Raw genomic sequence first — 12,145 nt, 5'->3', positions numbered from 1 at the left:
TTCCCTACAAAATGAACATACGTTAGTACTCTTATTTTACAATCAGTTAGCAGGCAGCAATAGTTAGGAGACTTGTTTTGCAATATTAGAAGCATTTAGATGGAATAATGCTTCCAAACTAAAACAAGTTACATACATACAGTCTGACATTCCCTAAACACAGTTAACTGAAACACTCAGGAAAAACTGTTTCCCAAGCATGGGCCTTCACAGACAACCTGTACTGTAAGTTTAGTCAGCTGGTGCCAGTAAAAGTTACAACCTCCCGAAGAAGCTGAAATAAGTTACATCAATGAACAGTGATATTATTTTATTTTAAGATTAGTATTTGTCACCCTGCCCTGTGCACTGAACCTCATAGAACTGTCCAGGACTGAACTTTTAAGAACAAACTATTTCTGAGATATAAACAAATGACAAGGTTAGAACATTTTTCTATCATGTAAAAAACCCATTATTATAGTGTTCTAAAATAACTTGTCAGATTTACTCCATGCTGTCTTCAAGAAGTTAGTTTTCAGCTTCAGTTTAAGCAAGTGAAAATCATGTCAGAGAGTACTTGAGAAGTTCATTTGTGGAAGTTAAAACTGCTTTACAAGGAAAATATCTCTCAATCAAAACTGTATAATCCTCCCCATAGGCACCTGTAAATCACATATTCAACTATTACGGAATAACATTAAGCCACTGAACCAAAAGCCAGTATCAAAACAGCACAAACCTCAGTAAACGAGAAAGATGTGGACTCCAGTTCCAAATGTATTACTAATCATAATACTAACACATTTATTGCATGTCAAGTTTCCTCAAATGAAATGGAATACTTACTAAACATCGAGCTGTAATACTTAGTCATTCAATCATGCTTTCCAATTGGGGAACAAAGTACATTTATCACACATTTTGAGGAAGCCTGTGCTCATTACTACCACTCTACACAACACAGGCATAAAACAAGACTTACACCCAGTGTCTCAGTTTTTGAAAGACACTATACTCTCGATCTAAATCTGGAAAAAAAAGCAAAACTACTTTTTAACAGGGCACATTACATCACCCTGGAGGATTCCCATTGCTACATTTTCCACTCTGTCTTACATGTGAACCAAGCAAGATTTTAGAATACATCTTAAGTTATAATTTTTTAAAAGGAATGACACTCATACTCATTTACCTGAGACTCCACAGTGACTGTGATCATAGAGAAGTTGCTGGTGCATGGTAGATTTTTTGTATATAACATGAGGATGACCGTTCTCATAATTAAAGTTACTAGAATCTTCTGTTATATTCCTTAAAGGCTCAATAAAATACTCTTCATCTTCTGTAGCAATGACTCCATGCTTAAAGAATAAAATAAGAAAATAAAAACTTGCAAAAGACAATATAAAACTCCTATTAAAAAGCTTAACTTTAAAAAACATTTGACTATCATCTATCTCTGTGAAGAAATCCACAACTGTAAGTCAACACAGAAAACAATGCATGAGCCAGCTCTCCTCCACTGATTTTAGAAGGAGCAGGACTAAGCGCCTATAAGCAACACAATAAGAAATGAATAAAAATATCATTGCCCTATTTCTGGAGTTCTTTCCCATCATTTTTGGTGGATGTGGTAAGACAGCAAGATATGTTCTTGGTATATAACAAATAATCTCTTCACAGAGATGTTCCAAAACTACTTGATTCATATCCATTAAAAGTGACGCCAAGCCAAAATGGTCTTGCTCAAATGGTGAGACCAATATCCCTCTGTGACGCCATACCGGTAGATGCTTAAAGCCACATACTGCATCAAAGAAAAACAGCATGAAGGATTAATTTAAGAACATATATTCAGGGAAACCATTCAGAATTTTACATCCAGATGCTTAATTCCAAAACTGAGCTAGTTATTAAAATAAAATTATTAATATTAACTTAGGATACACTACTTACAAAGCATTTATTCCTTAAAAGGCCATGCCACAAATCTGGCAAATCCAAGTTGGGGCAGACTGTGGACTAGACCTCATTCTCCGTAACAAATGAACATTTTTTTCCTCATACTGCAGTGCAGAATAGTAGATATTCTGTTCTCATAACTTTCACATTTGTGAACTCAGCTTCTTCCAAGAAGGAAGTGGTTTATGGAAGAAAGGGGAGATTTCAGGCCAACTATGCAATTTCCTGAACCTTCAGCAATTAAAACTGAACTTTAGCAGAAAATCCAGTTTTGGGATCCTTTCAGATATGGAAATATTGGGGAATAAGCCCAGACAGACTCCTACACCTATATTTGCTAAACAAAAAATTCTGGTATCCGTATCTAGAAAATTGTTTCTACACCAGGAGAAAGAGCTACTCATCAGGTAGGATACTGGAAGCAGGAACTTCTGTGTTCATATCCTGATTTGATGCATCACAAATTTCTACCACACCTTTGATCTGTAAAGCAAGTACTATGCATGAGCCTTTTTTTAAAGGGGTGTTTTTTTCCTTCCGATGAGACCTCTATGATAATACCATTTGCTCCTTATTTGCTCTAAATATCCTAAAGTTATTTCTAAGATCAGGGCTTGCCACTGTACTCTTGGTCAAAGCTCTTGTCCTGCTGCTGGTTTGTACATCGAATGCCTGCTGTTCTTCACTCCTGGAATAACTGGATTTCAGTAACAACATAAAACTTACAAAATAAAAAGTCCTGTATAACACATCAGAAAGAACAGTGTTTTTCAAATATAACCCTATTATAATTTTGAGAATAAATGTATGAACACACTGCAGCTTTCAATTACACATTCCTTACATAGTGACTGTAACAGTAAGTGTTCCTCTTCAGTGGTATTTTTCGTTATGAACTCAATTATTTACTTGAGAAAGTAACATCAGGGTCTATATTCACCTGGAAGATGCTGGTATCAAATTCCTCTCCCAATGCCTTCTTGTTACTTGGAGTCTAAGATTTTACTAGAAAATAAATCATTTACTGGTACACTGCTGCTTAAATAGTACTGAAAATATAAACCAAATTGTAGCTGGGTTTGCCAGATGTGCAGAAAGAACCTTGACAGTCTGGACTGCATCCAGTTTGGATGTCAGACATCTGGGTTCAGGCGAATCCTGAGCCATTATAAGCTCTGGTATTATGTTCCCACAGGAAAAGAGTCCTGCAGAGTGGTTCTGGCCAACACCATCAGGATGTCTGCTTCATGCCAAGCCTGAGGAGTCAGAGGTACCATCCAACCTGTGGCTCTGTCTCTGCAACAGAGCAGGTCTTAACCTAAATCTGATTACTCCAGCGTGTACATCCTTCATGTCTGTACTCAAGTCCAGCCAGGTTAACAAGTCTAAGCATGAATAAGACATTTACATTGGATACTGAAACTGATAGTTTTAAGCAGTGAGATGACCTCAGTGGGAGTGAGTCAATTCAGATGCCATAAACAACACTTAAATGCAGCATTAATTCTCTATACAAGTTGCATATTTGCAGGAGCAAATACGCAAAAACTATTATGAATGTCTGCAAACTATAATCACACTTCCTTCCGGTACCAGCAGTGAAAAAGATTAGGAGAGTATCACTAATTTTTCCTATGCCTAGCTGACATCTGATCTCATCTGCCCGAACACTATGGTGGTTTAAGAAAAGAGAGATTTTAATAACAGTTAGTTGAGGAACTGCAAATAAATTTTAACTTACTCCTACCACCAAGTAGTCAGAACATGTATGTGGTCAGTTGCCGCAGCAAGCCAAGTGATTTGATAAACACTGAAAATGCACTTGCCCTGCATATGCCCTTCACATAAGCCTCGTATACATATACCATTTTAAACCTAACGTATTAATTTTGCTTGCCAACAAAACTGTTCTTCCAGTATTAAACTTATGCAAGTGGTCTTGTTGGATCACAGTGGCTGATTTTTAAGAAGCACTCTGAATTCTGTACATAAAAAGTACCTATGTCAGTGACAACCAGCATTTATTCTGAATTTAGAAAATTCATGTGGCTTCATGATACTTCCATTGTATATGCATTCAGCAATGCCTGATTAATAAATAGCGGGAACTACGCTATTATATACAAACCAACATTCTAAACCCTGCTTTTGGCTTATAATCTACTATTTGAGCAAAACATAACTGCAGCTGAAAAGGGCGATTGAAATAATGCCCTTTTAAAGCATTAAAAGTAATTAATTTTAATTTTTTTTTTTTAGTTTTGCTATTGTATTTGAACAGTTTGTAAATTAAACTTCTGCTCCAAAGCGTAAGAAATATCATTAAGACATAATAATGACCAACAAAAGTTTTTGACAAAATACCATGAATTTAAGAAACAAGCTGAATGCCCCAAGTAGGTTACTACAAGCAAGGTTCCCAAGATTATTATCTAAAACAGATTGTTTGAGGTCCTGTGTTGTCCATCTCACTACAGACTGCCAACTCCTGCTAACATATGTAAGGTCTGGATTCAGCAGTTTGACATGCTCAGACAAATCTGTGAATCCACATGGAGTTCCCCTGAATTTGTGAAAAGGAATCTTCTTCTGTCAGGCTGTCCAGCTGGGGCCTTAACCTCCTTCAGATGGGGGATGTCTTGTCAGTCGCAGAAGCAAAGTGAATTATAGAGGACAAGTAAGCGCGTGCCTTTTCCACACAGTACCACTGTTTTACAATTTCTCCATGCCTTGAACCTTTCTAGACTTTATGCTTCATCCATTTTTAATATACAGTAGTAGTAATGGAAACTTTTGAAAACGTGTCAGTGTGGTTCGGTATGTCTACAGCTGGCTATACACTTCAGTGTGTTTTTATGACTGAGAAAAAATTTGCATTAGCTTACTGCATTCTTAAAGATGAAAAAAATAGTGACCTGGCCTGAGACAGTACATCATGGAATCTAACGAGGCACCTTAAAACTAGGACAATTTTCTGAACACTGTCTGTACTGCAAATATATATTAGTACCAAAGAGAACTCCAAAGACACTGATCTAGAACACTAAATCCTTTGCAATATCATTTCTGATTTTTATAAATTATTTTATAAATTAGACATTATTTTACATATGATTCAAAAATACCATACTATATGCAATTTATAATCTATAAAAGTAGATGCATTCTTTATGGTAGAATCAGCTTTCAAACGAGCTAATTTAAGAAGAATATGAGTAATTTATACATATATGAATTCATGTATTCCTAAAACAAACATGAAGTCTTCCAGCAAAATAATTCCTCCTTTAACCAAGTAAGGTCATGCTTTTAGCCACAGCCTACTTCTTGTGCTTTCTTTATCACTTCTGCTTGGATGGAGACATCTGTGCTACCCAGCACAAATGCTACTCAATGCACAGAACTTCACATGCCATGGAAACACTTGGCCTTTTACATTAAACATTTCCTTGGAACCACAGTAGCCTCAAAATGTGATTTAACCTCTCATTCACTTTCCTAATAATAATCCCTTTCTACACATTCTAAAGTATTTAAAAGTACTGGGCTTTTCAGCTCAAAATGAGAAAATCTGCTACTGTGGAAAAATTGTTTGAGCACTCAGTTAAGAGCTTTCACACCTGGCAGAGGACAGAGGTGGGTCAGAATGTAAGAAGTTTGGTTTCTGCTCGATTCCACTACTATGAGCTCCAAAACTTTTCTTCTTTAAGACTTGCTCCCCTCAGAATTAGACAAACTTCCTTTCCTTCAGGTGAAGTTCTTCTCTCTTCAGCCAGTCTACCACTGTTTCTTCTCTTCTTTCCTTCAGTATGACATACTGAGCTTAGGCGATTCCTCAGCCTTGTTGCTTGCACCCGGCATCCAAAGGCCCCAAACTGCTGCTTGTTGCAGGCTCTTTCATGAGAAGGCCAAACCTGCAACCCATCCACAAATGTAACATCCACTGGAGTAAATATGAGTTTGGAAGCCAGCAAGCCTGCTGGACAAGACCTTCAATTTCCTCACATGACTGCTCACTGGATTATAGAGCTTTCCTCATAACTTCAGACAATTTATAGCATAATCAAGGCCCAGCAGATGGAAACTGCTGGAATGAAACTTCAGTAAGTAGCAGCCTGTAATTCTGGAGCACTTCATAATGAGAAATATAGAGGGAGAGGCTGAAATAGGAAACAGTGACAGGGAAATGAACTGACGGCTTGTCACTTTTATTATAATGAAACTGAGAGAAAGCCCTCTTTGCACTAGAGCTCATCTCAGATACTACAAGTGTTCTTCAAAGTCATACAACTTATGTTAATTAGATCATGATCTCACCTGACCACCCTGAATAACTAAACAGAATAATTCAAAACATTCACTAAGGGGAAGAAATTTGACTCATTTGGCAATACTGAAGCCTAACAGGACAACTGGAATAAATGGAATGATTAAATTTCGCTTGTGAACAACACTCTGTTAAAGACTACTACTTGTTTTAGAGTTAAACTTAAATGACTGGCTTTGAGACAGATGTTAATCAAGGACTATGCAGAATGTGACTGGCAGTCTCTTACAGACCAACTATCAGACTGGAAAATACGACGAATGCCTTAAGCACAACATATTCTGAACTATCACTAATTCTAAAACAAGGAATATTGTCTTTAATATTCACTGCCAATTGCTTTATTAAAACTGTTCTAACCAGATGTATAGCAAAATATTCGTCAGTAGGAATCATCATTTAAAAGTAACTCTGTGATGGATTTATCTGAAAGTTTTTAGTTTTTTGTGTTTGTTTTCTAATTTCTGTTGGGAATAAAAGAAGCTTTTTCCCATGCAAGTACTACTGTCATGTGGTCAAGAGATCAACAGTAAAAGAAGAGATGAGAATAAAAGAGATGAGAACTTTTAAGCCTACTTTTAAACGCAACTGTTTACAATTTGTAAACAAAATATTTCTAAACTATTTCTAATTATTTTCTGATGCTGGCACTTGCAAAGGATCTACTTTTCTCTTCACTCTTTGAATTTATAGCAATGATGACTTCCACACCAAGCAATTCCTCTTCTCTGTTATCTACTCAAGGTTTCTAAACCCAAATTCTCAGAGACAGCAAGCGGGTGTTCAGTTCAATCAATGTCTCTCTGGAGAGATTCAGCATCCTAAAGGATCCACTGTTTCCTCCTCCCCGTTCCTTGAGCTTGCAACAGTTTTATAACCTGGAAGGATCTCAGCACAGACCTAATCTTGCAGCCCTAGTGCAGACACTGTAAACACTGAAAATGTTGCCTGCTAAAGGACTACAGAATTGGGTCTTAGTACTTACAATTAAGCTTGAAAAACTGATGACTACTTTTCCCCAGGACCCAGATCAGGTTTTAGGGGTTTTCTGCACCTTCCTGTCTGCTTGCTTCCCGCAGGGACTCAAAAAACTGAAAGATATGCCAATTAAGATCATCTTCTGTAATTTAAGAGGGACAAGCACACTATTATAGTAGAACATGTAATGTGCACTTACCAGACCATTGCAGTTGCTTAAGGCCACTTTAGTTGTACTGTGTTGGTCTTGCAAATATCCTGTGTAATGACAGTGGTCTAAAAAATCATGCTTCCATTGCGGTCCATCTTTCCCCCAGTATTCAACTGTAAAATGTCTGGACACCAAATCTGTGTTGAGAGTCAGGTTTAAATGAAAGTGCTTGCCATAGGCAGAAAGTTTAAAAAATAATTTAGGTGCTGCCAGTTCTTGGTCATAAGGGTCTGTGCTCCTCCTCCTTCTTGAGGGTTTAGCATTTTTCACAGTAAAGCTGAGGAAGGCTCCATTTTGATCAACCCTTATTGGGATTGTTAGTTGGTAGTGTTCAAGGTAAGACAGGAATTCCTCTTTGTAATCACAAGGTAAGACAGTCCAGGGAGTGGGCATAGAAGAGAAGAAAATATAACAGGAAACAACAAGTAGTAGTATAAACATAAACCATACTTGGCTAAATCTCATCACCCTCATGAGCAAAAGTCATTTTCAGGTAAATGCAAGATGTAGCATTTTACTAAATAAACCAAAACGTTCTTTTCTTTCTTTTTAAGTCAAGAAAAAGTGTTCAGTTTCCTATTAATTTGATGTCACTGGAAATACAAACATTTTTAACTACATATCTTTTCCTATTTACCCAAAATATGTAAACATTTGGGGCTAAATTCTAACCTAAGACAGACACATTCTTCCCAGTGATACTATTCAAAGACAAAAGCTATTAGATCCACCTGCAAGCATAAAAACAGTAGTAATGGAAAGTATTATATTGTAAAAACTTGTGAACAGCTCTTCATTTCATTAAAAACCTATAAATGTTAATGGATCGAAGTAAGATTAGATCCTTACTTCCTAGTCTAAAAACATGTTAATGTTGTTATGGCAAGTCTCTAAACTATTATCAAGTACAATACTTTACTACATTTAATTTGCAAGGCTTTCCTACAGTTAAAGTAGACAGAAAGAAATTGAAACAAAAAATTTAATCAGATTTGCTGTATTTAAACTTCCACAACAATGCATCATGATAAAACTAAGAGCAGAGCCCATATGATCTTATGAATTATATAAACGTGGTTTAGAAAATATTACCCAAATGCAACGCAAAAATAGATGCTTCTTGTCAGCTACAGAGGTCGGACCCCTACCTTGAGAACTATATGAAAGCCTGTTGACACTGTGAAATTCTGATGAAACCATGACTAGGCTCAAAATCCATGTCCACGTCTTCCAAAAAATTTCCATAATTTAGAAAAACAGAAAGCTCTTTTTTTTCCTCCTTGGAGAGCTACCTGTGTGCTACCGAGTTAACTCCACTCCAGAATCGCACCATAACAGGTATATTTATTTTATACTACTTCCAAATTAACTATTGGAGGTTCCACTTTTTGACAGGTATTCTTTTCCAACAACCTGTACTTTCTTCTATATCTGCAGTCATTTTCTCAATTCAAAACAAGTATTTGTAAGATTCCTTAAGATATCAGTAAGACGTTAGACTGGATAGTTACTGAACTTGCTCCATTTCTTTTCCTGAAAAACAAAAGAAAGTAAGTCAAGGCAAATTCTTCCTACTAAAACAGATCTATACTGCAAAACACTAAACCATCATAGTGAACTACGCAATGCAACATTTTGAAATAATATTCGACCATTCTCACTTTTATTGTCCAAGGTCACAATCTTACAAAAACCATGAATTACTATTAACCTTGAACAGCAAATCCATACAGCTTAAGATGCACATATCGACTTTATGTTAAATAGGTGTAAGGATTCATAAAATTAAGGTTTCTTGTTGCTCAGATACTGTGTTCAGACTTGTTCCAGCTATAATTAATGCTATGCACTCATTGATTTCAGCAGTGAATAACTAGACCCAATACACTGGTAGACAAAGGAAGAACCTGGGAAAGAATCCAGAGTACAGTTATCTGATCTTTCTGCAGCATGTATTTTGTTATTACTTGGGCCTGGGTTCTGCTTATGCAGGCAGAATTCTCATTCACTTAAATGGGAATGCTGCACGTTCTAATACCAAAGAACAAATTTCAGTATCTGAAGCTATTCATCATACACATTCTGATTTTTCAAACATTTGTTGTCAAAAATGTTTTTTATATATCTTAACTACAATTTGATGTAGTAGAATATATTTTTATTTTCATTTTGCAGGTCACGGGATTGAGCAAATAACATGTTACTTGCCTTTCTTTTTTTTGCATTTAAAACACTATTGCAGTAATACTAAAAAGCAGCTTTAGCTGTGGCCAGGGATTAAATGGAAGATCTAGGCAGAAAACTAACAGTCCAGTATCATGGGATACCAAACCATGTGTTGTGTCAGTTGGTACAAAACAGCCCTCTTAAGTACTCACAGCACACCTGTGCATAGAGCAAACTCTGCTGAGGCAGACAATGGAGAAACAGAACACCTAAGAAGGGAAAACTGTTTAAAAACAAACTTCCAAAAGCATACAGAGGCACTTACACATGCACCAGATAAATTTGCCTTTCTAAAATTCTGGGAATTATTTACAACATTCATTCAGACAGGTAATACCCCTGCAGCCAGTGGATTATTTTTAAAGGTTCTAGAGTTGTAGCATATCATCTCAACAAAAATCAACATCATGCAAATCCTATTTACTAACATCACAGTGAATACTAGAAAACTTCTTAGCCAATTTGAAACACATCTGATTATTACTGTGTAAATGAGGTTAATCTGATCATTCCAATACCTACTTTTTAAATATCTTTCAAGACAGCACACAGGATTTAATCAGGCTCATAGAGGGAATAAAAGATACTTTGCAAGCATAGCTTGGGCTTAGTAGTATTTTTTTTATGCGGAAGCATTAGGATTTAGTGATGCCATTCACATGCGGCAAGGCCTCAAAGCATATTAATAAAATCTCCGGTCTAGCCTTCCATGTAAAACCTTTATTACCTAGCTAATATTTAGTAACAGCTTTTAGAAGTTTTGGAGAGACTTAATCAACCCCATACTCTTCAGCTGCATTAGTACACTAAATAATGTGCCTTATTTCCAAACTGAGAATGCCCAGTTTCAGAGCCCTGTCACTGAAGCTTGCTTTACCCCTGTCTGCTAATGAGCTGCTTTCTTCTCCTTGCATAGATAGTTATAATCTGATACAAGCACCTCTTGACACCTCCTAATAAGCAGCTCAACCTATTTGGTTTACCTCACTCTGTACAATCCAGTTTCCAGATGTCTAAATACTTCTGCAGATTTTTTTTCTGAACCCTTTCCAATTTGTCAGCATCCCTTTTCATGCACAGATACCAGAACTGGACACTGTAGTCCAGCAATGGCTCATTACTGCCATATATAGAGGTAACATTGTCTCACAGCTTTTACTTAGCCAAAAAACTATAACGGGGAGCTCGTGTTCAGCCTGTTAGGCTGATAATAAGTTATCCTAACATTAAGACCTCCTGAAACTAGTACCTAAGGAGCTAGGTAGCTCAGCATACTGGCCATAAACTACAGTGCCCATTATTTAGACACCAATGGCAACAGTCTTAGACAACAGCGTCCAACAGTCACCCACATCTAGTGTCTTTGCAGGGTCTCCCTCATTCCAAGCTTCACACAAGAAAAATCTTCTTTCACATTAAGCTTGTTGGAGTTTCCAGCAGAATTTTTAACCTTCTTTCCAAAAGTCTAATAGCCAGCTTGAGCACTGATACAAGCAGACCACACGTAGCTATATTAATGCTCCAAATTAAGGAGCAGTAATGGACGTGGTAATTCCAGATACAATACTTCCAGTATGAAGTTTGGTAGGAACCTCAAAGCATCCACTGTCTCTACCCTTTTTTCTTTCCATCTTCCTTGGTAGCATATATTCAGCATTCCACTTTTGCTTGTTGTCAAGATGACACATTTGGTCAACACTAAGCTTAGAATAAGAAGCGCTCCCTCCATCTCATGGCTGAACTACGTGTTCACCCACAGGTAAGAGCAGATGTGGCTCCATGTCTTGAACAACTACCTAAAACCACAGCTCCTACCTAATTATAAAAGCTTTGCCAAGCAGCAAAGAAGTACGAGATGTTTTTCAAAATCCAGGATGCCAATAACAAAGCAGGTGCATGGTACTGGCATTTCTGTGGAGGCACTGATGACAAGAACGGCAGTCCTGTCACCAGTGCCATGAGCTTCCTACCCACTGAAACTCAACAAGGAGAAAAAAGGCCATAAACACATACTGGAAGACCTTGGGCTAGAAAGTGGATTACGGGGAGGTGACTAGCCAAACTGCTCAGATCAGCCACCTTGGGAGCCTCCATCTAAGCAAAGGTGCCTTGGGCAACTAAAGTATCCCTTAAACTGAAGGTAGCTGAAGTTTTAGGATAGGCAAGCTGCCAAGAGACCACTCTCCCAAGAGCTTCACCACACGTGCCGCCTCCTGGGACTGCCACGTCCCCCAGCGCTCCCGGGGTCCCCACAACCGGGAGCGTCCACCACAGAACCCTCAAGCTCCGGCGCGCTTGGCGGCAGCGAGGTCTCCCGGTAGCAGCCGAGGTGCCGAAACAACACGACACCGCAGCGCCGGATCACACAGACCGACCGGGGGTTACGCTTCAGGGCGGAACGGACGGGTCGAGGGTAGCGACAGACCCGTCGAGCCCCGCGGCGGGCGGGAAACGGACCC

At 37.9% G+C, this 12,145-nt stretch overlaps 1 protein-coding gene across 1 annotated transcript in view; it reads right to left on the bottom strand.

The window, feature by feature from the left end:
- The window catches only part of ADAMTS6 (ADAM metallopeptidase with thrombospondin type 1 motif, 6), a 156,669-nt gene that overhangs the window by 142,188 nt on the left and 2,336 nt on the right, over positions 1–12,145 (bottom strand). The window contains exons 2-4 of the mRNA XM_009327284.1: positions 8,609–8,993; positions 7,449–7,813; positions 1,175–1,343 (exon numbers count right to left, since the gene is read on the bottom strand). Of these exons, the coding sequence (XP_009325559.1) occupies positions 1,175–1,343; positions 7,449–7,813; positions 8,609–8,705 (631 nt within the window). The 5' untranslated portion in view covers positions 8,706–8,993. The remainder of the gene's footprint in view (positions 1–1,174; positions 1,344–7,448; positions 7,814–8,608; positions 8,994–12,145) is intronic.

Source organism: Pygoscelis adeliae, unplaced genomic scaffold (genome assembly GCF_000699105.1).
Source record: "Pygoscelis adeliae isolate BGI_AS28 unplaced genomic scaffold, ASM69910v1 Scaffold26, whole genome shotgun sequence".
NCBI lineage: Eukaryota > Metazoa > Chordata > Aves > Sphenisciformes > Spheniscidae > Pygoscelis > Pygoscelis adeliae.
The sequence above is the reverse complement of the archived record's forward strand: the minus strand, read 5'-3'. Positions and strand labels throughout refer to the sequence as shown.